Source organism: Geotrypetes seraphini, chromosome 18 (assembly GCF_902459505.1).
Source record: "Geotrypetes seraphini chromosome 18, aGeoSer1.1, whole genome shotgun sequence".
Taxonomy (NCBI): domain Eukaryota; kingdom Metazoa; phylum Chordata; class Amphibia; order Gymnophiona; family Dermophiidae; genus Geotrypetes; species Geotrypetes seraphini.
In genome coordinates, this window is record NC_047101.1 from 1,959,320 (window position 1) to 1,985,025 (window position 25,706).

General features: G+C 42.0%; 2 protein-coding genes across 9 annotated transcripts in view; one reads left to right on the forward strand and one right to left on the reverse strand.

Moving 5' to 3' along the window:
• RNF44 (ring finger protein 44) overlaps window positions 1-4,918 on the forward strand; it is a 29,429-nt gene extending 24,511 nt beyond the window's left edge. For all 6 annotated transcript variants that reach the window (XM_033926842.1, XM_033926837.1, XM_033926840.1 and 3 more), the window contains 2 exons: window positions 116-215; window positions 1,019-4,918. In XM_033926842.1, the coding sequence (XP_033782733.1) occupies window positions 116-215; window positions 1,019-1,081 (163 nt within the window). In that variant the 3' untranslated portion in view covers window positions 1,082-4,918. The remainder of the gene's footprint in view (window positions 1-115; window positions 216-1,018) is intronic.
• Window positions 4,919-7,036: 2,118 nt separating this feature from the next.
• Window positions 7,037-24,200, reverse strand: FAF2 (Fas associated factor family member 2). 3 transcript variants are annotated; one of them, XM_033926844.1, is made up of 11 exons: window positions 24,012-24,200; window positions 19,887-19,955; window positions 19,480-19,557; window positions 19,248-19,324; window positions 11,147-11,285; window positions 10,176-10,261; window positions 9,978-10,069; window positions 8,896-9,073; window positions 8,553-8,724; window positions 8,303-8,446; window positions 7,037-7,706 (listed from the first exon to the last, which is right to left on the reverse strand). In XM_033926844.1, exons 1-11 carry the CDS (start codon window positions 24,072-24,074, stop codon window positions 7,524-7,526), a joined length of 1,281 nt encoding a protein of 426 aa, XP_033782735.1. In that variant the 5' UTR covers window positions 24,075-24,200; the 3' UTR covers window positions 7,037-7,523. The 3 variants fall into 3 exon arrangements, with proteins under 3 accessions (XP_033782735.1, XP_033782734.1, XP_033782736.1); XM_033926843.1 differs by having other exon boundaries at window positions 19,423-19,557; window positions 24,012-24,195; XM_033926845.1 differs by having other exon boundaries at window positions 19,423-19,557; window positions 24,062-24,121.
• Window positions 24,201-25,706: the final 1,506 nt, after the last annotated feature.

Sequence of the window (25,706 nt, forward strand, 5' to 3'; positions counted from 1 at the left end):
ACCTGGATTTTAATACTTGAATGGAAAGGGTAGCTCGCTTCTTGTTGCATGTTGAGAAGGGGTGGGGTGAGTGCTTTTGTATATAGTATGACGGCTGATTCTCATCTTACTTCAGGTGTGTTGTGTGCTTCAGTGATTTTGAAACTCGGCAACTTCTTCGAGTTTTACCGTGTAACCACGAGTTCCATGCAAAGTGTGTGGATAAGTGGTTAAAGGTGAGTGGCTTCTATTTGCTCACACTTGAGTAAGGATTTCACTGTTACAGAGCTAAATTAACAGACATCCTTTTATGGTCCAGAGTTTAATGTTCTAAATGTGTGTGCAGACGACAGAACCATTTATGCTGTTGGCAGGAAGTGTTTTATCAAGTTTCCTGAACTATGGATCACTTAAATTCTGGATCTTGAGGTTGCTGAATGGCTAGACTTAATGTGCTCAGTTGGGCTGGGTTTAGATTAGGCTCTCTTTAGAACTTAAAAGGTCGATGTTGGGCCAATTCAATACAAAGTCTCCTAACCTTAAACCTGTTTTTTTTTCTGATCAACTGTTTAACTGGGTTGTATGGTCAAAGCATGCATGGGGTTTGTTGAAATGGTAGAAAATTCAAAGGCGAGGAATGGATTCCAAAACAAGTGACTGTCTCTAAAACAAAGACAAGGCCACTAAGTCTAGGTCAGCAGTGGCCTCCATGTGTACATCAGTTTTGCAATTTGCATTAATCACTCTGAACTCTTATTTTCTGTGGCTTTTAAAAATGTTCATTTCACCCCTAAGGCTCAAGTTCTTGCTCGCTTCCAGTACAAGTGCATGAGAAATGACATACTGCCCCTTGGCTATTTGTCTTTCACAGTGGTCAGTGTGGGGTGGGTTTTTGGCTTGTTTGGTTTTTCTCCATAAGGACTCTTAAGATCATTTTACTGAGTAGCAGTAACACTGCTCATCTTAGAGATTGCAGAAGGAAGGGTATAGAGAAGAAAGACCAGCAAGTTTCTGACAGCTTTCTCTTTCCCTGCCTCAGGCGAATCGCACGTGTCCAATCTGCCGGGCGGATGCATCTGAGGTGCATCGAGAGACAGAGTGAGGCCCTGAGGAATCAGCTGCACAATTCTCAAGGATGAGGACCTGTGCCCCACTTGTATGCTTCTGCTGCCCCTTCCCTCCTCAGATGTTAAGTCGTGAGAGTAGGAAGCGGCTTGGGCTCTAGGACCCCCTCCCATGTCCCGCAGAGAGCTAGCTTTGCTCTGCCCTGCTGCCTGGATGGCCACTTACCCACACTCCAATGATTTTAGTGCTGGGTGTGTGTGTGCGCGCGTACAGCTTTTGTTTAGCGGGGAGGGTTGGTTTTCTTTTTTGCAGCTGGATTGGTGATTCCTTGTTCCTCTGACATTCAGAGAAGTTGTTCTCAGTCCTGTATGGGTAAATCACGGTGAATCTGTTAATGGGAGGCAGTGTTATCACACGTGCAGCAAAGGCTGCTGGGAGCTGAGGTGAATGTGGGCTGTATTAAAAAGGAATCGGAGGTTGTTGTATCTGAAGAACCACAGCCACCTTCCTGACAGTTTTTTAACTGGGACTCACTAAAAACATTTTCCATCGTTCTACATTTGCACTGAATACCAGAGGAAGTGTTTGAATTTCTAGTGTTTTATTTTCTCTGGCTAGGAAAGACAACTATTGATTTGTCAAATTTTTGAGGTGGGTATAAGATCAATATTTAAGGCCCTCTCCTCCCACACTGCTTTAGCTCCACTGCCTTCTAGCCCCTGGGAGCAGGTGTCTCCAGCTGAGAAGAAATGTGGCAGGGAAGTTCTGGTTCTGTCTAGATCATGCTTCCTGGTTTTCAGAGAGGAGGTATCCCTTCTTGTAGCATAGGAGGAAGGAAGGGATACAGATACAGCAGAATGCCCCCCACTTTCCAAAAAGGCATCTCAGGCTTGTCAAAAATATACTTGGAGGTTTTTGGTGTTATACTCTGAGAAGCTGACATGGAGGAGTTTGCAAGCAGGGCTTCTAAGGGTTAAAAAAAAAAATAATAATAGTAATGATTAGTTGTGTTGCATGTTTAACATTGTAACTGGGTGGGATTCAGTCCTGGTACCTTTTATCATGTAACAACCAAATACTTTTAGAATGCAGCAATCTTAATCATTTGATAACAAATTCACATCAGTAGTGACCTGCATGCACCCACGCACATACACCCTTACATGCATGCAAACATTCACACACAGATGGATCTTAGACAAAGCACCTCGTTGTAGACCTCTTCCTTTCTTCGACCTGTGGGAAACTAGCAGAGTGTTAATGGCCATCAATGAGTTACTGTGGTTAAGGGCAGTGCTGAGTACCAGCTTGGTACCCCGAGGAGCAGCGCAAATGCCCCAGGAAGCAAACACTTCTATCCCAAGTCTGTTTGCATGAAAGCAGAGTGGGAGGCTGAAAAGAGAGACAAAGATCAGTCTTAGTGTTCATATGCATGCCAGAGGAGCTCAAAAATTAATACTGCCAGAGGGTTTCTGCTATGCATGATACTGCCAGGTGGGCAGTGCCCAACTCGAAGCACCCTAGGGTTTTTTGGGGAGATGGGGGTAGTCTCTGTACATAAAACAGACCCTACTTCTTTACAAAAGTCTACAGTAAGAAACCAAATCATTGCAACTATTGGACAATTTTTATTAACATTTCTTTAATTTTAAGACCATAATCCAAAGCTGTAACAGAGCACAATTTGTGCCTTTCAGAACACTTCTACTCCTTTTATTGAAGGTTGAGGGGACACGAGTGAAGACAAAATTATTTGGTGGTGGGCTTGATCAATGAGCCATACTACAGTTGTCTGACATGGGACTTTAGACTAGAGAAAGTCAGACATTGATTGACTTAGACTGGGTTGGTAGCAGCCATTTTAAATAGGGAGGTGGAATCCTCGTGTTTTGGGGACTCATGGACCTAATGGTGCAATTACAGTCCTTTTAGGATTTACCACATTGTACATCTCTGCAATATAATACCCTAAAGCAAGGGAAAGACAAGAGAAAAATGAAGGCAGATACAGACCATGTGACCTATCTAGTCTACCTAACCATGCCATCTCTTAGCCCCTCCTTTCCCTTAGAGATCCATTGTACTTGGCCCAAGCTGTCTTACATTCAGGTATACTTTTCATCTCTACCATGTCATTCCAAGCATTTACCAACCTTACTGTGAAAAAATATTTTCTGAGATTAATTCTGAATCTACCGTATTTCCTTTCACCTTCATCCTACTCTCCCTTCATTCCAGAATTTCTTTTCAATTGAAAGAGACTCGCCTCATGCACATTTATGCCACATAGGTATTTAACTATATCATATCATACCTAGGTTTGCGGGAAATGTTTTGCTCTCAGCCAGGGCCATAAGCACCCATTAATCAAGCACAGAAGAGAAGAAGAAATGAGTCTGTGTTGATAAGTCACGGCGCCTTAGCATTTCTAAGCCAAAAGTTGCATGGGTCAGAACCAGACCTCTATTGTTAGTGGAACACAGGCAGGTTTAGTTTGCGAAGATCTTTGGCCTCAGGTTCCATATCACCAGCCTAACCAATAGCCAAAGAGAAAGAAATGAAGGTGGAGACAGCTAGGGGGGTCAAGAAAGTAGGAAACACATTAGCAACTGGTTAGACTTGCTTTTGAAATGAAGTTTCAGGTGACGTCAGAGTCTGCAGGACAGGCTGACCTATTGTCCTTGTATTCATGGAGTCCATTACTGTGAACACACCAAACTGCCCTCCCTAGAAGCCTCACATCGATACCTAGTGCCCGAGGAAGTCATTGCAATGGAACGCAGAACTCATATGTTGCCACTTGCAGACTACTGTGAGAGCCCTGACCCAGGTCAGCTTCTAAACGCAAGCCCAAGTTTTGTACCAGTGAATGTTAATCTTCCCTCTCCCTCTGAGAAGTGAAGCAGCTATTACTGAAAGCCATAATGCTGCATCCGGAGGTGTAGCTTTTGAGGATAGGGGCAGTTTCAGAAGCACAAACTCAGCCATAGTCTGCTTCCCTGCTTGGTGTCTTACCATGCTTTTACCCTATGAATTACAAGGGCTTTCAGAGCCTTCATTCTTGCTTTGGAACTTCTGAAATCTGTTTTTCCACAAAATATGAATAACCAAAGCTCTTCTTGTACATAATGTCTGGTCAAAATTTATACTGGCTTGGGACAGGGTTGATGGTCTTCTGCTCCTTTCTCCTCTCCTGCACACAATCATAGTCCTTCTATTTCCCCCAAAAGCCCCCTGCAGGGAGGGAAGCAAAAGCTCACGGTTTGCGTGCTGCAGAATTTATTTCAATGAGCAGCTAGACTACAATGTAAAAAGAACAAAAATGAAAAAAAAAAATAATAATCTGTGGGATGTTTGTGATTGCTGTGTAGATACCACTTCTGACCAATGATTTTTCTGTGCTGGGATAGTGGTTTGTTTTCTTAGAGCCTCTGCAGGGAGGAGTTCCTCCTAGTCAGGGGACAGGAGATTTGTTCTGTGTTTAGAAATTTTTTTATATATATAAATATATATATATAAAATCTATAATTTTTTTGCTTTTGGTACTTGCACATTCTACAGTTTACCTCATTTTCCCATGTACGTATTTGAGAAATGCTATAATATATATAGAGAGAGAGACCAATGGTTCTAAAGCTCCAAGTGTTCTTCATTCCACTGGAATCATTTTGGGTTTGTAGCATTTAACATAACTAGTCCTCTTGTATTATATCTGTGTATACTGATTGAAATTTTTAACAGATTTGTACTTTTTTTAAAATGAAAGTTGCTAGTTCCGCTTGACCAGCTAGTGCACTCATCATTTTTTTTAATGTTGTGGCTGAACTGAGGACGTTCACTAATAAATGTATCATGTATACCAATATGAACCAGAGACCTGTTGCACCCTGCTCTTTTTTTTCAATGGTGGGGGGGGGGGGGGGTGAAGCCTACACAGGCAGCAACTCAGCTAAGCAAGGGCTCACAGAAGGAATGCAACTTCTGCAACGGATTTTAAACTCATTGCTGTCTCCCATCAATAAAACAAAGTGGGAAGATCGAGATGTTCCAGTCTGGGTATTTGACAATAAACATTCAGTGACTCAGTGCTGCATCAGGAGTCTGAAAGCAAACACATAAGTATAAAATCATTAGCTAAAAACATAGGAACATTCAAAATCATAAATGAGATAAATCAAAACATGTGGAGACCATTGAATAAACCATCAAATATGGAATACAAAGGAATAGACCATAAATAAGTACAAAATATACATATGTAAAAGAATTTTAATAGTACCTTGAAATTTGTTGTTTTAAAGGTACATTTTGAAAAAAAAATTTTTTGCCAAAAAAAAAGACAATTGTACTGCCACGGGGGCTGTTTCGCTCAAAACTCATCTTTTATAAAGAAGATTTAGACTGGCTCTCTATGAAATTTTCCTGGAAAAGGGATCTAAAGCAGATTTTAAAAGAGTGCCCCGATGCAAGAATTCCTATGGGAAGAGTGATTTGATGCCCTGGCATTGAAATGACATATTTAAACATAAAAAAAGTCTTAAGAGCATGATGTTCAACCCAGCGTCAAAGGAAGAAAAACGAACACTCATGCCATACTACATCCATAACGAAAACTACAAAGCGGCTCACTGAGCACCTGAATAACAAACAACTCTTTTTTTGGCTCGTTTAGCTTTTAGGCAACATTTTTTTTTCAAAATGTACCTTTAAAACATAACCAATTTCAAGGTACTATTAAGATTATTTTACATGTGTATATTTTGTACATATTTATTGTCTATTCCTTTGTATTCCATATTTGATGGTTTATTCAATGGTCTCCACATGTTTTTAATATATTTCTCATTTATGATTTTGAATGCTCCTATGTTTTTAGCTAATGATTTTATATTTAATTTATGTGTTAGCTTTCAGACTCCTGATGGAGCACTGAGTCACTGAATGTTTTGATGTTACTGACAATAAAGACCCCGACTGGAACATCTCGATCTTCCCACTTTGTTTTGCTGATTTGATTGCTTCTGTGGGGATTTCCCATCAGATGAAGAATATATCAGGAGGGAGTTAAGATTCCTACAAATGTCACTGCTTTTCATTTCATTTCCTAGAGAAATTGATGGAAAGGTGTTAACCCCCTCCCCCCCCCCAAAAAAAAACAAACAAACCCAGGCAAAATGTAGAGACATTAGTTCTAGCTTCCCTGAAAAGGAATGACAGCAACCCAGCAATGCCCAACATGACCTTAATTCCTGCCTCAGGAAAAGCCTCCTAGAGTGTAAGCTCTCTGGCACAGAGAATCATCATACCTGAAACATGTTGTAAAGTGACTTGAGGAAAAAATGGGAAGGTTGTCTAGAAATACAATTAGTATAGTAATATATTTAGTTATACAGAAAACCAAAACTGGACAAGAAAAGACAGTATGGGAAATCCTTTAAAAAAATATATATCGATGAAAAAAAAAAGCAAACTTCTCTTTGTGGGGCAGCACACGGATTCATTTTTATAAATATGCACATAGAACCAAACAAGACAAACACCTGTTTGAGTTACAGTAAAGAGCAAGAAAAAGAGAAATAAAAAAACAAAACAAAACCTAACAACATGTGTTTGAAAATAAATTAGCAGAAAGTAATGGGAAACTAAAGTTGGGACGCTATGTGTAATTAAACAGCTACCCAGAGGGTGAAAGCTTACTCTCATTTAAGCAACATTTGCCAGCATGTATCCCAAATTTAGTAATACTGGTACACTCAGAGGAGCTTTAAGTTCTGGAATTAGTTTTGCAGATTTCAAGTAGCCCAGTTCAGGAAAAGCTCCCGGCGGGCGGGCAGGCATGCAGAGGCTTGGGTGACCCATCCTATACTTTAGGAGGGAACAGAGTACTTTGCATACAGCAAAAGTCTAAATGTTTAATTTATAGCTGAAATAAATTATATCTGCAACGTGGGTAGCTTGTCTAGATGAGAATGCAGTGAAAACTGAACAGAGGCACAATATAGACTGCCTTTATTCCACTGCCCAGGGAGCAAGATCCTCCCCACCCCTACAATTTTTGACAGATCAGTACCACTGCCCATCACTCCTTTGGTCTCTTACATAACAAAAAAAAAATTGTGTTGTACATAGGAGGAGAGCATAAGAAAGTACTACTGTCCATTGAGCTCTCCTGTTCTCCCCTCGCCCAACACAAGAATCTTCACTGGTTCGCCAGCCGGAAGCAGTTCTCGGTCTTGTACCCAATCCTCCTCCCAAAACTGGCTCCAGTTTCCAATACCAAGAAACTGCCTTGTGCCATTGGCCACTATGTGCAAGAATCCAGATGTGGGGTTCTTCTTCCAATGCAGGAATAACTGTGCCCTGCCGGCACTACTGCTGATCCCTCGCTGTCCGTAGCAGTCATTAAAAAAAGATTGTACAATAAGAATAGAAACTTTTCTCTTTTCAATAAAAAAAAAAAAAGAAAGAAAGAAAGAAACTCAGTCGTCCGTTAGATCCTGCACAAACAGCACCTGAGAGCGAGCGAGTCCAGCTTCTTGTAGTGTGGGGGGAGTTGGCCGCTCTTCAGTTGGGAGGCAGGGCAAAACCCGGCGAGGAAAATTAGCCACAATCTGAAATTTTTCAGGGCTTTCTTTCAGAGAAAAGAGGAAATCATAGATCACCTGCAGAGAAGAGACAGCCTGTGTTACTTTAGTCAACTGCAAAAAGGATTGTGCCCAAGGCAGGCAGACTTTTAGATTTAAAATATTTAAGAACATAAAGTATGAGGGCTGCTCCTCTAACCCACTAGATTAGTCAAGTATGACTGCTACTGCGTAAAAGGCTGGTTATTCATGTCTATTAATACTGTAACTGATTGCTTTTCAATCTGTGCTCCTTCACTAAAACAGCTGTATACTGCCTTTTTGTGGCTTTGGAGGATTAATTGACTTGCTCAGGGTCACAAGGAACAGCACTGGGATTTGATCTCACAACCTCTGGGTACAGAGCCACACCTTCCCATCACAGCTGGGGGATTTCCATGGCACCACATAAGAAACCTTTATCTTAAAATCTTAATAATATACGTTGTTCTTTTACAAACAAAATGTACTTGATAAAATTCATATTTATAATAAAATATATATCTTTAAATATCTGCAAAAATATTAACTTTAAGTGTAATTGTTATCGTCAACTACTGCCCCAAGCATCTCTGGCACCCACTACTGTACTTATGCACTTTAAAATCCTAATCTTCCCCGCTACACACGCCTACCGTTAATGGCTGAGTAAAGAGGAAACATCTCTCCACTCTAGAATCATTTGGCATCTTGAAGATGATTTTTACACTGTCTGGGTCATCCGGGAGAGGTTCTGGAGGAAGACATTCAGACCGTCGTTCTTTTTCCTGCTGCAGGTTCTGAGGGTGAAAGAAAGAAAATGAAACAATTTTGAGTCTTGTCAAGACCCATGCGACAAAAATCTACTCCAAAAGCAGCTGTCAGGGCGGCACCTTCTTCCCCTACCTGCTGTCTCCTTTCCTCGGCCAGCATTTGCTCATAGGCCGCCTCTTCTTCTCGTCTTTTCTGCTCCTGTTTCTCTCGCTTCTTTCGGTCCTTTTCTTGATCTGCTCGGAGGGATGCTAGATATGCCTCATCCTGTTGCTGCCTCAGCACCTGAGTTTGGTTCCGTTCTTCCCTGCATACATATATTGAGAGCCCATGAAGAACCCAAACACATACTATACTACAAAAGTGAGGGGAACATCAGCTCCACAGTAGAGAAATCCCTCGGAGGCAATGCAAAATACAAGAAATTGAGCAGACACCATAGGGAGAGCCTTCTGTTTGTCATACTTATTGTGAATACCTTTCCAAGCGCTCTGACACAAGGTAAGTCTGGTTGGAATCCATGATAAAGGTCAACTGGGTTGTGAGGTCCTCAGCCTGGATAAGGCCTTCGAGCCGGCCTACCACTGTCATTCTGCGGTCTTTTAGCATGATCATGGCAAGGAACGGATATGTGTTTTCACGCAAAGCCTGGGAAACTGCAAAATAAAGACAAATGCAATAACAGATCGGAACAACTTACTGTGCCTCTTTACTGTGGGATGCCAAGGCCAGACTTCCGTCGCTTCAGGACACTAATGACAGGGTGAGAGAAACAGAAGAGACATGTGCTTGGGAGCTAAACACTGTTCATTCTGGAGACTCGGTAACAGATCAGCCACTGGCCACACTGCTGTTCTGTAGCAGGACTCTTACCATTATCACACATTCATTTTCTGCATCTAGCAATACAAATTCTTTTTAAATTCTGCACTCGCATCAGTAACAGAAAATGTGCAGTCCACACAGCATCCAGAAACATGTGCTTCAATGGCCCCAATCTGTTAAGGTCACAACAGCAAAGGTCCCCAAACTTTTCAAGACATGCTAAATCACCAGAGGTGTCAAGTGGGATCCTCAAGGATGGCCAATATCTGGCTCTTTGAATGTTTCAAGTCCTATGGGGGGGGGGGGGAGATGAGAGGTGTGTGAATGTGGCACACTCCCCCACCCCCCTTGTAACATGCTCTTCACTCTTAATCATCTTCCTTTCACACCTTTTCTTCATCTTTGCCTTATGACATGCTGCATCCAGTACCCACCAACCCCTGTCTCTGGCCGCTTGCTCCAGCCTTTTCCCACTCCAGATGATGACTTCTCTAGGGATCAGTGCATACCATCAGCCTCTCAGCATTGGAAATCTAGGGGAAAGTGCTCCCTACAGGAAGCAGCTGGTGGGGCCCGGAAATACAGCAAGCCTGTCATATGAGAGAAACACACCCCTTCCTCTGACTGCTGGAAGGATGATTATGGTAGGTTCGAAAACTAAGTTCCCTTGCCTCCCAGTGGTTCACTCTCCAAATTCCAGAGTGTTACAAACAAAAGGAGCAAAGAGACACTCACCTCGGTATCCCTCTGGCTTGTTCGTGGAGCATGCCCAAAAGAGCATCCGGCTGTTAATAAAATGGACCACCTCAGGTCTGCAGAGCGTGTTGCTACAGAAGGAGAAAATGCACTTTAAAGATGAGAAGCTTTGATGGAAATCCAGTCAAACCAGCAATCAGTCGAGGGATCAAAGCCCATCAGATGCAGATCACCTACCGACAGAATTCATCCGAATCTTGGTGATCGTCGCCATGAAGATAAACCAACAAAAAGCGAAGCTCCCGTTTGGCATCATTCAGTGCCTGGAGATGGGGAATGGAGAAAGGAGGAAAGGTCACAAGCCTCAGACTAAAACACTGGGCAAAACATGAGCACACTGCCGACCCCTTTTCTTTCCGACAGTGTGCACAACAGAAAAGCTTTCAAACGTTACGGTTCCGAACCCCAAACAGAATGCAGAACATCCCTTCCAGCACAGGAAGACACTGCCTAATTTAAGCCTTCCAGGCAGCAACTTGATCCAAGACTTCCTGAGCACCACAGCAATCCTTGCCAAGCCCTTACTTCCTGTGTTGGGTAACCTGTGTCTAGGCCTGACGACTGCTGTTTCCCAGCCACATACTTTACTATCATTTCCAGGCAAAGAACTGAAAACACCATATAAAGAAGCAAATACAGGGTAACTTAATAAACTATTAAATTAACATGTTCATTGAGGCGGCCAACACCGCATATCCTCTGTTTATACTTAGCAATTGCATTTGATTAAATATTGTAAAATACATTACAAATCACTGTATATTAAATATTTATTGTTAAGGAAACAAATGCATCGAACATTACTCTTGCGTAACTTCCCCTGCGCCAGGTATATTAAAACATCACTTAAGGTTACAAAACACCTCTTTCATCAATTCCACTGACTTCAGTAAGTTACCTCAAAAATGAAATTAGTAGCTTGTAACTTATTATATTTCTTATATACCGCCTGCAGGCCTATAAAGTATAGGCTCAACAGGGCATAGAAAATCTGACCACTGCTGACCTCTGTTTTTAATGGGATCCTAGAGGCACTTGCAGATCACCTGATGTGCCCAAGTCACAAAAACTCTGTGGCAGGTGGGAATCTTCCACTCTACCCTCCAGAATCTCTCTTAAACCCCATGATGTGCAGCGTCTTTGCTGACCTGGCTGTATGTTCCCTGGTAGAACACAGGGTGGCCCCGTCCATACTTCTCTTCAAATAGCTGGATAAAGGAAACAATGTCTCCTATAGGATCTGTAACTCGACTGCGAGGATCAGGACGGAAAAAACGGAGTGCAAACCTTGGAGAAAAGACAACACTATCAGAAAAACTCAGTCCAAGACAGTAACTACCCTATACTATCTTCATAAGGTAAACATTTACATTTGCAGAGAAAATTAAACAGAAGAAAACGTGTCTAAAGGCTGTGCACACTGGCAAGTCTATGATCCCCATCATCTGCTCAGCAGCACTGCCAGAATCTTTGATAGCATAAGGTCTGATCTCAATGGTGGGTCAATTAATGCAGTCATTATATAAAGAAAGTATTATCAATCTATAAAGAATAGTAGGAGACCAGAGAGGGTGATTTAACAAAATACACCTTTAAACCAAAAACTGAATATTGTTGAAACATAGAGTCATTGGTGTCTATGTAAGTTAACGAAGCAAAAGCACAGAAAACATTACTCTATGTAAGAAAAGCAAAGGGAGTGAGGTAACCAGAAAGCAGAATCAGAAGAACTGCTATCCTGAGACAGACCGAAGGTCCATCAAGCCCAGTGTTCTGTTTCTAATAGTGGCCAATCCAGGTCACAAGTACCTGGCAAGATCCCAAAAGAGTAAAACAGATTTTATGCTGCTTATCTTAGAAATAAGCAGTGGATTTCCCCAAGTCCATCTTAATAATCATCAACCCAGCTGTAAAGAGAAACAGAGAATAAATACCAAAGGCAAGACAGAAGTAACAGCTCTAGAGGAAGCAATTTATAAGCAGAGGGAGGTTCTCTCACTAGCTGTTACTTCATCATTTATAATCAAAAGACAGGGTGACAGTTTCAGACAGGAAATGGGAAGAGCAGCATCTCTTCAGAGACATAAAGAAAACAATTAAAACCAGTTAATACATTTAAAACTGAACCAAGAATGGCACAATAGATGTGACACTATGCTTTAAAGAACGGCCTGAGTAATTTTCCAGCTCCTATAATCTAAAAGGCTTTAAAGAATGACCTGAACCCCCCCCCCCCCACACACACACACATACATACATACACAAGACTCATCCAGTCCATTAAACCAATAGAAAAAAAAATGTTTTTCTTTATCGTCCCTCCAGACCGGCACAGAATGGATGGGTTTACACTCCTCTGCCAGCAGGTGGAGACTGAGAACACATTGACTTTTGACAGTAGTACAAGTAGACTCAGTCTGTTTTCAGTCTCCAGCAGGTGGAGGTGGTAAGCCTTTGCAGTCTTTCCTCTGGTTGGTTAGAGCCTGTTGGATCCGATTGGTGGCCTTTTGATTGTCCTGTTTTTGCAGGGGGACCCTTTTGGGGGTCTGTCCGACCTCGGGGGTACCACACGAGTGGTCGAGTCCCCCCCTTTTCCCCAAATTTTAATTAGAGGTGCCTCAGCTGTACACCTTGCCACAGTTCAGGCACAGACTACACCTTTGAGAGCCTGTGGGGTCTGCTCCTTTACTTTAAAAAAAACAAAACATCCTGAGGCAGTGCCGGTCTGAAAGGAAGCATTTAATTGAGCTTAATTGGTTTTTATTATTAACTGGCACTTACTTTATTACCCAAGAGAACAAATGGAAAGAAAAGATAACTCTCACTACATAAGAACATAACTTAAGAATAGCCTTACTGGATCAGACCAATGATCCATCTAGCCCAGTATCCCATTTCCACAGTGGCCAATCCAGAAACCCAAATAGTAGCAAAATTATGTGCTACCAATCCAGGGCAAGCAGTAGCCGACTAGACTTTTTCTCCAGGAACTTGTCCAAATCTCTTTTAAAATGAGCTATGTTAATCGCTCTTACCACATCCTCTGCCAATGCATTCCAGAGCTTACCATATTTTTTGCTCCATAAGACGCACTTTTTCCACCCCCAAAAAGGGGGTAGAGAAATAAGGTTGCGTCTTATGGAGCGAATATCCCCCCTCCCCCGTACCTTTTTTTTAAGTCCCCTTTTGGCACTCCTGCCTGTCTCCCTCGCCGGAAGGCTCTTCTTTGGTTCGGGGCCGGGCAGAGCGATGTAGAAGGCATGCACGTGCTGTTTGCGTTCTTTCCTGGTCTGGTGCCGCTCCCCAATTAAACATAGAAAATGACAGCAGAAAAGGGCCAAGGCCCATCAAGTCTGCCCACACTAATGACCCACCCCCCTAATTTAACCCTCTTAGATATCCCATAGCCCTTCAAGTCTGCCCGCTCTGATTGCCCTCCCCCAATTTACCCTCTTAGAGATCCCACATGTGCATCCCATTTTTTTCTTAAAATCTGGCACGCTGCTGGAAGTTCATTCCAATGATCAACCACTCTTTCGGTGAAGAAATACTTCCTGGTGTCGCCATGAAATTTCCCACCCCTGATTTTTAGCGGATGCCCTCTTGTTGCCGAGGGTCCTTTAAGAAAGAAAATATCATCTTCCTCCTTTATACGACCAGTGATATATTTAAACGTCTCAATCATGTCTCCCCTCTCCCTACGTTCTTCGAGAGAGTACAGCCGCAATTTAGACAGCCTCTCCTCGTATGAGAGATCCTTGAGCTCCGAGACCATCCTGGTGGCCATTTGTTGAACCAACTCAACTCTCAGCACATCTTTTCGGTAGTGTGGCCTCCAGAATTGTACACAGTATTCCAGATGAGGTCTCACGATGGATCTGTACAATGGCATTATGACCTCGGGCTTCCTGCTAACGAAACTTCTATGGATACACCCCAACATTTGTCTAGCCTTGGATGAAGCCTTCTCCTCTTGATTAGCAGCTTTCATGTCTTCACTAATGATTACTCCTAAGTCACGCTCTGCTGCAGTCCTAGTTAAGGTCTCCCCATTTAGGGTGTAATTTCTGCACGGATTTCTACTGCCAAGATGCATGACCTTACATGTCTTAGCATTGAAGTTAAGTTGCCAAGTTGAGGACCAGTGTTCCAACAGGAGTAGGTCCTGTGTCATACCGTCAGGCAAATTGCTATTACTTACTATGTTACATAGTTTGGCGTCATCGGCGAATAATGTTATTTTACCTTGAAGCCCCTTATAGTCAGGTCTCCTACGAATATGTTAAAGAGGACTGGGCCTAAAACCGAGCCCTGCGGCACTCCACTGGTTACCTCTGACGTTTTGGAGAGGGTACCGTTAACCACTACCCTCTGAAGTCTGCCACTTAGCCAATTTTCGACCCATGTAGTTAGTGTTTCTCCTAATCCCATCGATTTCATCTTCTCAATAACCTATGGTGTGGAACGCTATCAAAAACTTTACTGAAGTCCAAGTACACGACGTCCAAGGACTCTCCCAGATCTAGTCTTCTTGTGACCCAGTCAAAGAAGCTAATCAGGTTGGATTGGCAGGACCTACCCTTGGTAAATCCATGTTGGTGGGGATCCCGTAGATTCTCCTCGCTCAGGATTGTATCTAATTCAAGTTTAAGTAGTGTTTCCATAAGTTTACTCACTATCGATGTGAGACTCACCGGTCTGTAATTCACAGCTTCTGCCCTGCAGCCCTTTTTGGCTGCAGTCAGTTCTTGTGACTCGCGAGGGCTTTTGAATGAGCATGCTACCCAGATAACTTAACAGAAAATGAACCCAATTCTCGGTTTCCTCCCTTTCCCCAACCTTTTTATTTTTATTGTAATCCGCTGATTCTCTCATTCCTCATGTTTTCTTTCCCACCCTATTGAATTTTCTTGTTAATTTTAAATTTTTATTGTAAACCACTTAGATTTACACTTTGGTTTTATATTTGCAATATAGTAAATAAATTGAACTTATAATACTGCACCCCTTCCAGGCCACTCCTTCATACCATCCACTGGCGAATGTTCTTGTGGAGAACACTGATAAGGGCTGGGCTGGAGCTGAGACAGCAGAAGATCCTGCATCAGTGTCCATATCATGTTTAAAAAAGAAAAGCATGAGATGCAGGTGACAAAAGACCCCAACACTCTTCTAAAGGTCTGCTTCATTTGCATATGTGCCTGCCTTCTTTAAATGTAGGTCTGAAAGGTGTTTCACATGGAAACTTTGGTTTGTGTTGGGTTTCTGCCAGGATTTGCCATAGTTGGAAACAGGATACTAGGCTAGATGGATCATTGCTCTGACCCAGTATGGCTATTCTTAGGTTTTAACAAAACCTATATACAGGAGGTTCTGAAGAACCAAAATATGTATAGTGAGGAGAAACAGGGAAGAGGCATTTCAACATTTGAAAGGTATTAATGTACAAGCTGAAGCTTTTTCAATGGAACAGTTATAGAGCAGAAAGACTTTAAAGGTTAAGAAAATAAGTAAATGCATTTTTTGACCAGCTCTTGGAAGCCAGAGCCCCCTTCCTCAGGTTAGGATAGTATGAACAAAAAATGAATTCAAACAATGAGGCTAGAAGTTAGATATACTGTATGGAATGACAGCATTTCACTGGGATGGAGCTCAGTTGTGCTCAGGACAGATATGAGAGCAGGGCTTATGCTGGGTTGCATTTGGAAATTTGACATCTATGTCTACCATGAGGATCCTCTCAAGCAGCCAACTTGGTCTTTAAGTTCAAACTTTTTATTGGCAAAACATGGCATACAAGCGATGTAGAATGCATGAAATACATAAAGAACAAGTGCAACGCGAAGAAAGACCAGTATCCTATGGCATCCTTTATATGCATCCAGACTTAGAATCGAAACAAAAGATATGTTTGTCATTTTAACTGTATACAATAACCCTACACACACATAATCAGAACTTCATGCCAAATCATTGAGTATCAGATTTCTGGCTTTATGTGGTAAAGTCAAATCCAACCAACATACAAAAGGACTATGGCAAAAGTCAATCCTTGCTGGTTATCATACCGCTCTCAGAAATCTGTGCTGTCCTCACACTGCTGTGTTAGGAACCACTCTCACAGATATAAGATATCTTTCATTGAGTCGGTATTTTATGCAAAGAACATATAGCCACGCAAGCTCATATAAAGTGCTGAGTGCAATAAATAAATGACTTTTTTTCTTTTAAAAATAGGTATCAAAAAACTTATGCACTTATCTTATAGAGAGCTAACTCGTAGCCCGTGGCTGTTCAATATATGGCTGAACGCCCGTTGTTCATTTTATGGCTGAACGCCCAAAACAAACTTACAATTCAAGTAAATAGAATAACACAAGGACTTCTTTTCAATAAACAATAAACAAGACGGATGTACTCACTGTGCTACAGTATTAGCATTAACACAAAATGGCGCTGGCAGATTACACACGCCGCGCCTGCGTCTTATATGCCCTTCTAAAAAGTGACATACGCATGCGCTTTAATTTCGTCTCACTAAACTAATTTTTACATAAACTATAAAAAATAAAAATAAATGATGAATTATCAATGAAAAATCAAAAAAATTAGGAAAAATATTAGGAAAAATATTAGAAAAAAATTAGAAAAAATTAGAAAAAAGAATTAGAAAAAAGAATACCAGTCAATACCAGAATTTAACCCATTTGGTTTTGTCGTATTCAGTCTGAATATCCATCGGGACTCACGCTGATGCAATCTACGTTGCCTATTCCCCCCTCTCATATGTTGTTCTTCTCTATCAATTCCAAAGCTTCTTAAGTCAGAGAAGGAATGATTCATCTTAATGCAATTTTAAAGAGAGCCCTGAAGCGAACTAAACATTATCAAAAAGAATGGTTGTTTCACAAAAAATCAAAGGAGTTGACACACGATGATACCATTATGACTTGTGCACTCCGTTATTCCAATGATGGGAATTATATTGCTCAGATTTTGAAAGAGAACTGGAAGATTATGGAAACTAGTCCCTTATTTGAAGAAGTCCACCTTAGAATAGCCTTCTCTAGGAATAAGAACTTAAGAGACATCCTTTCCCCTACTGTCTGTAATATTATGAAGCCACTAAGTCCGGGGTTGGTTGGTTTTTTTAAATGTGGACAGTGCAGCGTTTGTAAAATTATGGTTTCCCTTAGTGAATTTACTAATCCACTAAATGGGAAGATTTATAAAATCAAACATTTTTTAACATGTTCCACGGACCATATTATTTATGTGATCCGGTGTCCGTGTAATAAGTTATACGTTGGGATGTCCACTAGATCACTTAAAATAAGGTTGGGGGAGCATAAATCAAATATTAAATGTTTTAAACGTAATGCACCTATAGCTGAACATTGCATTAAGATGAATCATTCCTTCTCTGACTTAAGAAGCTTTGGAATTGATAGAGAAGAACAACATATGAGAGGGGGGAATAGGCAACGTAGATTGCATCAGCGTGAGTCCCGATGGATATTCAGACTGAATACGACAAAACCAAATGGGTTAAATTCTGGTATTGACTGGTATTCTTTTTTCTAATTCTTTTTTCTAATTTTTTTCTAATATTTTTCCTAATATTTTTCCTAATTTTTTTGATTTTTCATTGATAATTCATCATTTATTTTTATTTTTTATAGTTTATGTAAAAATTAGTTTAGTGAGACGAAATTAAAGCGCATGCGTATGTCACTTTTTAGAAGGGCATATAAGACGCAGGCGCGGCGTGTGTAATCTGCCAGCGCCATTTTGTGTTAATGCTAATACTGTAGCACAGTGAGTACATCCGTCTTGTTTATTGTTTATTGAAAAGAAGTCCTTGTGTTATTCTATTTACTTGAATTGTAAGTTTGTTTTGGGCGTTCAGCCATAAAATGAACAACGGGCGTTCAGCCATATATTGAACAGCCACGGGCTACGAGTTAGCTCTCTATAAGATAAGTGCATAAGTTTTTTGATACCTATTTTTAAAAGAAAAAAAGTCATTTATTTATTGCACTCAGCACTTTATATGAGCTTGCGTGGCTATATGTTCTTTGCATAAAATACCGACTCAATGAAAGATATCTTATATCTGTGAGAGTGGTTCCTAACACAGCAGTGTGAGGACAGCACAGATTTCTGAGAGCGGTATGATAACCAGCAAGGATTGACTTTTGCCATAGTCCTTTTGTATGTTGGTTGGATTTGATTTTCACTTGAGGACTGGTTTGCCTATTGGAGTGATTGAGTATGTTACTATTTATGTGGTAAAGAACATAGATATGGATCCCACAATTGTAAAAAGGTTTGTCTATGCGTTACAGACAAACGAGCCTCCATAGCCTCGAATAGTAAGAGTCGCTAGAACTGATTTCTCCACTGCCAGAATCCCGGTGGTGAGTCTTATAACCAGCATTGCATTATACATTTGTGACCCACCAAACAAGCCTTCTAGAAAAGCAAATGTCTGCCCTTCCCAAAAATCCCACAAGCAGCAGCAGCCTTCCCAAACAGAACCCCAAACGGGAATGAGGATACCTGGGAACCCCTATTTGATCCCAAAAGGATTTAATCTTCGGCAATCTCCAAACTGCATGAGAGAAAATTTAATACATAAAGTTGTCAATGCGAGCCCCGAGTATGCTCTATGTAAGATCCTATAGGTGCATTCTCTCCAGACAGAACTAGTTATGCATGTAGGTTTATGCACAATTGCCTGCCTGATATCAAGTTCTTATTATAGGGCAGGGGTAAGCAATTCCGGTCCTCGAGAGCAGGAGCCAGGTCAGGTTTTCAGGATATCCACCATGAATATGTCCTTGAGATGCAAATCTATCTCATGCATATTTATTGTGGATATCCTGAAAACCTGACCTGGCTCCAGCTCTCAAGGACTGGAATTGCCTACCCTTGTTATGGGGACTCCCAAATCCTTCCCCCATTTATGGACCAAGCCATCATTCAATTTGGGTGGTACTAATCCCCAGATAATTTTGCATAAATAAGAGACAGACAAGGGGACCCCAGCATTTTCTGCAAACGATTCTTGTACCCTCTTTAAGGACCCCAAAAAAGCCGCCAGCCGCCTGCAGAGCGCAACTGGATATTATCTGCCATCATTTATTGAGTTCTTAGGTTTTCCCTTTGATTACCATAAATCTAGACAGGCTTAACTCCTCCACCCTTACCACATGGTTTCAATTGCTGAGTGAAAGATGTACTCACCGAAAGATATCAAGAAGCGTATAATATGTAAATCGGAATGGAAGCATTATCAGGTAGTAACCCCATCCTAACAGTCCCTAAAATTTCAAGCACATGATGTTAGGACCAACTGCTAGCAACACACATAAGAACAAGCTATTGAAGAGACACTACTTTCCCAAACAGGAAACATTACCCTGGGCTGTGGCCTTGAGACGACATAGCTGTATAGCCTCTGGTCTGCGGTATTCACCTGAAGTGGCCGGGTGGGAGGAGGGTTAAATACACTCGGAACCCCCTCTTGTTCATTCAGCCTGTCTTGTACAGCTGCCTGGGGTTAAAAGAAAAGAGCAGGAGGTTACCTATTGCACAATTCACTCAAATGTGTTGCCTACATTTCCACACCGAATCCTCAGACACAGAGTAAAAGGAGGCAGATAAAGACCATATGGCTTAACCACACCATCTACTATCCCCTCTTCTTCCTTACAGATCTAACTAGTGTGTCCCAAACTTTCTTGATGTTACATACACTTTTGGTTTCCACCGGGAGGCTATTTTAAGCATTCACTACCCTTTCTGTGGAAAAGTGTTTTCTGAGGTCTACAGTATCCCCCACACATCAATTCTTTTTCATCAAACTGCTGGTTAATGAAATACCTCAATATTCCAGTTATGTTGTTCAAGGGTATGGCGACATTGGTCCATAGATTCTATTCCAGTCAAGTCCTAAGGGAGGAAACAAAGAACAAATAAGAAGAGTATAACCTGCAGCTCCTAACCAAACCTGCTAAGGGGTAGCAGAGCAGATTTTTCAGTTCCTTGAGAGTGCTATGAATGCATGGTATCAACATCAGCTAGTCCAGAAATACTGCATTAAAACGTGCAATTGAACACAACCAGCAGTCTGCACTATGCTCTGGTTCCTCAAAGACAGCCCAATGCATTTATTTATATTCTGACTATCTGAGAGATGTCTCCCACAGGCAAAAACAGGAGAAAGCCCAGAGTAGAGCATTCAGAATTGCCTTGAAAGAAAATTAACATCCAGAAACCAACCAACCGTCACCTCTGAAGAAACGACTTAAACCCACTTTGTAAACCGCTATGTTACCTATGCAGAAGCTAGTGTGTCATATATCAAGTGTCATAAATAAACTATTTTCCTATTAGGTAGACAGCTAAGATCTGTCGATACAATGGCTGGCCTGTTCTTTAAAAACCATTATGAAAATTTTTTTGAGGAAAAAGCCCTTGCCAATTGTGAACAAAGGCTCATGGCATCATAGTCCAACACAGGCTAGCCAGTAGTGCTTTGGCTGGAAGTCCAAAGAAGCTGGCAAAAGATGATAAACCAAATAAAACATGTTCTCTCAGACTGCCATGGCTGGCATCATAATTGTTGAAATTGTCCAGGTTTTGCCATTTCAGAGTAAGTGAAATTGACATGTCAGCTATCGAGTTGTGGTTTTCTTCAGAGTATGGCCGGAATGTCAGTTCACTTATTGAGACGAGGCAAGACCAGGACAACCACAACAATCAAATCAAACATTTTTTTGAGACAACTCATATTTCAGTGCATCTAAACCCTCTCCTGAAGGCACACCTAGCCCGATGGGATTTCTACAGTAGACACAATGAATATACCTACGAAACATTTTCTTATATTGGAGATGTGTTTTATGCTAATTTATCTCAAACATATTCATTGTGGTTATCATTAAAACCCAAATGGCTAGATATGCCTCCAGAAGAGGGTTAAGAAAACCAGTTATAGAGTTATGATCTACACTGCATCATAACTTCACAGTAACTGAGTATTTATTTATTTAAAATATTTATATTTCGTAAAACTAACAATGCTAAGTGGGTTCCAAAGTAACATACATAATCTACTATAATACAAAACATTAATTAACAAACCATCACCAAACAGAATCTCTCTGGCAAAAGCCAGAAAAAGAGAAGAAAAAAACAGTAACACATAAAATTAAAACAGCCTAAAAACTACATAAGAAAAGCAGGTCCTACAGCTTTCAGAGAAATCGATAAGACCCATCTCAGACAAATTTATAACCTCATAAATCGCCGTGTAAATAAGGCTGTTTTGAAACCTTTCCTAAACTGGATCAAAGTAGGGGCCTTCCTTAGCTGCAATAGAAGAGCATTCCAGCAAACTGGACCCTGCATGGAACAGGAACAGAGAAAGCTGTCTATGCAGTGGAATGGGGTGGGCCACGGGAGTCATGGTTCCACCAATATTTTGCCCAACACAGCATCAGCAACTAAAGAACTAGGGGGCAGGTCTGGAGATTTATTTGCTAGCCCGCTCCAACCAACAGTATATTCCACTGTCCCTGGAGAGATGACAGGAGAAAGAGGAAAAGAGAGAGTTAAAGGAGGATGAATAAAGAGATAAAATAGAATGGAAATGCCAAGGCAGAAATATACAGAAACTCAGATGTGCAATGGAGAAGAAAAAAGAATACACTGGAATGATAAGAAACTAACAGAATATTCCCTCCCTCCCCCCTTTATGAAGCCTTTTTTTATTGCCAGCCACTGCGGTATTAGCTCTGACACTCATAAGAAGTCTATGAGCATCGGAGCTAATACCGCCACGACCGATAATAAAAAAGCCTAACACGGCTTCATAAAAGGGGGGAAATGAAGAAATGTTAAATAAGAAAAATCAAAATGAAAGATGAAATTGTGCAAATACATATGAAAAGAACATATTGTAAGTAAGCCAGCACAGAGAGTTCAGCCAGTTTAGGAAGTGACATGCAAGATAAAATTGTGAACATATAGTACTGGCCATCAACAGAGGCAAGAGTATGATTTTAAGATCTTGCCATTGACTTCAACTTTTGGGTCAGTGAGAAGCAACGGTGCAAAATATCTGATTTAGTCCTTGAGGTGACACTGTTCTTCATACTGGAATTTACAAAAAGGGTCTCTCAGTGATAGCATAAGAACATAAGTATTCATGTTAAGGACTAAGGGGATTTGAGAAGAATCCAACAAGTAAAATCCTTTTGGTGTCTATCAGATAGAATAAATATTTAAATAAATTAATAGACTCTAGCTAAGACACATCTAATCGGATAGGTATCTACTTTAGAGCAAGAAATAGCTTTGGTTTGACAGGATGAGACAATGAATGTGAGAATGACAGGTAAAGTGGAAAGGGCTGAAGAAACACTTGTTTCACTAATTTGCCAGTAAACACAACCATTGGCAATAGTCATAGCTGGAAGGCTACAGTGACCCAGAATAGAACAAAACAAATCTAAATCAACCAGGAAACCCCCAACCCGAGTCCAACCAGCATTAATACATCATAAGCTGAGAAGGTATTTGTTTCCATTACAAACATTAACATAAGTCATACTGCATCAGACTAATGGTCTATCTAGCCTAGTATCTTGTCTTCATGATGGCCAATCCAGGTCACAAGTACGAGCATTGGCTTCCCTCATGTCTGTCTCAATATCAGACTATGGACTTTTCCTCCAGGAACTTGTCCAAACCTTTTTTAAAACCAGCTAAGTTAACTGCCATTACCACATCCTCTGGCAATGCGTTCCATTGAGTGAAAAAAATATTTCCTCCTGCTGGTTTTAAAAGTATTTTCCTATGAGTGACCCCCTAGTTTTTCTTTTTTTGTAATTTTTGATGGAACAAAAAATTGATTCACTTGTATCCAGTTCTATATCATTCAGGATTTTGTAGATATCTCCCCTCAGCCATCTCTTTTCCAAGCTGAAAAGCCCTATCCTCTATATGAGAGGCGTTCCATCTCCTTTATTATCTTGGTCACTCTTCTTTGAACCTTTTCTAGTTACGCTAAATATTTTTTTGAGATAAGGTGACCAGAAGCATTATAACATTCTTAGTCTTGTTTACTATCCCTTTTCTAATAATTCCTAACATCCCGTTTGCTTTTATGCCAGGTTTCACTGTATTATGTACAATGACATCCCAATCTTTTTCTTGGGTGCTAACCTCCAAAGTGGACCCTAGCTTCTGGTAGCTATGATTTGGGTTATTCTTCCCAACGTGCATCACTTTGCATTTGTCCACACTAAATTTTATCTGCCATTTGGACGCCTAGTCTTCCAATTTCCTAAGGTCCGCCTGCAATTTTTCACAATCCGCCAAGAGTTTTAACAACTTTGAACAGTTTAATGTCATCTGCAAATTTAATCACCTCATTTGTCGTTCCAATTTCCAGATCATTTCTAAATAAGGTAAATAGCAGCGGTCCCAGTAATAATAATTTTATTCTTCTATACCGCCAAAGCCATGATAGTTTGAGGCGGTTTAAAATAAGATGAGCTGGACAAGCAGCGAAGAGGTTACAATAAAGAGTTACTGAATATTAGTCAATACAACAAAAGGAGCTGGACAAACAGCAAAGTGGTCACAATACAAAGTCATCGAATCGATTAAACAAAATCGTTCCATTTGCCTGCCTGGAAGGCCAGAGTTCAGCCCGAACAGATGACTTCTACGGGGGGGCCTAATTCAATGGAGAAAGCAGGTAGGTGGGGGCCAGACCAAATATTGATACAGAACTGGCGCTTCCAGGGGCAGTTCAGACCCCACCGGCCGGCCTCGTAGGGAATCGGGCTCTAGCTGAGCCCAGGGACTCTGAGCAGGGCTGCAACCGGGCTTTGGGGCCGCGTACAGCTGCCTAGAGCAGGAGAAGACGGACCCTTTGGCCGCCGCGAAGAGGCCCGGGGGTGGGGGTGGGGAGCGGCCCCGGCTCCGTCCCAGTACCTGGAACTGCAGCAGCTTCTCCGTCTGCTCCTGGGACAGATCCTGCTCACCTGGCGCCGCCATCTTGCCCCGCCGCCTCTGTCCCGTCACTCGCCGGAAGTGACGTCACGACGTCAGCCGGCCAGGCGCGCGCAGAGCCCCGGCCGTTGCGGGAGGAGGAGAGGGAGGGCGGGGCGCGACTTCTGACGCTCGTCCGAAGCGGGGTGGGGGGGGTGGGGGCGCCCGGCCAGCCCGGCCCGAAGCCCCCCCCCCCGCGCCGCGGCCTCATGAACGCTTCCGGGATAGGCCGCTGGCAACGCGTCAGGACACGTCATGTGACGGCGACGCAGCGGCACGGCTCGTGTGACGTGGGGTTGGGGGCGGAGTCGGCCTTTGAAGCGTGTCCTAGCCTTCGTTGAGCGCCCTAGGCTCGTCTCCCCTTTTGCCTGCCCACTTTGCCATGTGGCTTGGAAGTTGTATTCTTAGAGAAGAGCCATGTGCTGGGTGGGGAGCACTGGGTCATGTGTGAGTTGAAGAAGGAAGTTTTCTTCTTAGATCGTTGAGTGGACCCTTGAAATGGATTCTCTTGTTACTGGCCCAGTAGCCCAAACAGGAGCGACATTCCATACAGAATCCCCAATGGTTATCCTACACCCCAAAATCAACCCTAGTAGTCCAGCATCGCCTCCTTACCTCTCTTTCCCTTCTATGGGTCTGGCTTAGTTTTCCTATCTTCTCAAGTATTGGACAGCACTGCTGGTAGTGAGTGCACCAAACTCTCTCTCCAGCCAGCTCAGGAGCCTTTCCCTATGTGGAGGAGTGTGTGGTGCAGTGGTTGAAGCTACAGCCTTGGCACCCTGGGGTTGTGGGTTCAAACCCCGCACTGCTCCTTGTTACCCTGGACAAGTCACTCAGTCCTCCACTTATCCAGGTATGTTAGATACAGACAGACAGGGAACATCTTTGGGTGGATTGTAAAACCGCTTAGATAACCTTGATAGGCAGTATATAAAAGCCTAATAAACTTGAAACTTGTAAATTTCTGTGGCCAAGGGGTCTAGATGTAAACACTGCTCCCACTGCAAATCTATAGACCCACAGGGAGGGGGACAGTGCAAGGTAGGTAAGCCGAACCCATGGTGGGGAGGGGCAAGAAACTGCGCATGGATGGAAAAGAGGGGCAACACATAGGAATGGGATGGAAGAAAAGGGAAATGGGGAATTCACATAGATGGAAGAAAAGAGAAAATTCTGCAGATATCTAGAAGGAAAGCATGTGGTAGGCTAAATGCATATGGATGAATCTTAGCAGGCCGTGAGATGAAAAAGATTGAAAATCACTGGTTCAAACAATGGCTGGCATTTGCTTTCCAAATTTTAGTGGAATCCCTAATCCTATCTCGCCTAGAACATGAAACTACATTGGCTGCCCATAACCGCAAAGATCAAATTTAAATTAGGCAACACCTCCAACCAGGGCAGACTCTAAGAAGGGGGGCCCCAAAGCTTGCTTGCAAGTTGTCCCTTTTTTTAACCAGACAGGTTTGAGGCCCCCAGTGACACCCCTAATTCCAGCCCTGCCCCTAATACCTAAGAGTTGGACACCAACAACAGATATTCCACCAGAAATCTTGTCCACTTAAAATTCCCAGCATGTAACAGTATAAAGTCTAGCAGGCAAATTACCTTATCCATCCAATATCAATTAGCAAAATG

What these genes read in the sequence shown, in the direction of transcription:
- FAF2 (XM_033926843.1), bottom strand. Translation starts at nt 24,074, where the DNA reads ATGGCGGCGCCAGGTGAGCAGGATCTGTCCCAGGAGCAGACGGAGAAG. An exon ending in CCGAGGAAAGGAGACAGCAG is followed by an intron (nt 8,447 to 8,552) that starts GTAGGGGAAGAA and finishes TTTCACCCTCAG; the next exon opens with AACCTGCAGCAGGAAAAAGA. An exon ending in TCTTTACTCAGCCATTAACG is followed by an intron (nt 7,707 to 8,302) that starts GTAGGCGTGTGT and finishes TCTTCTCTGCAG; the next exon opens with GTGATCTATGATTTCCTCTT.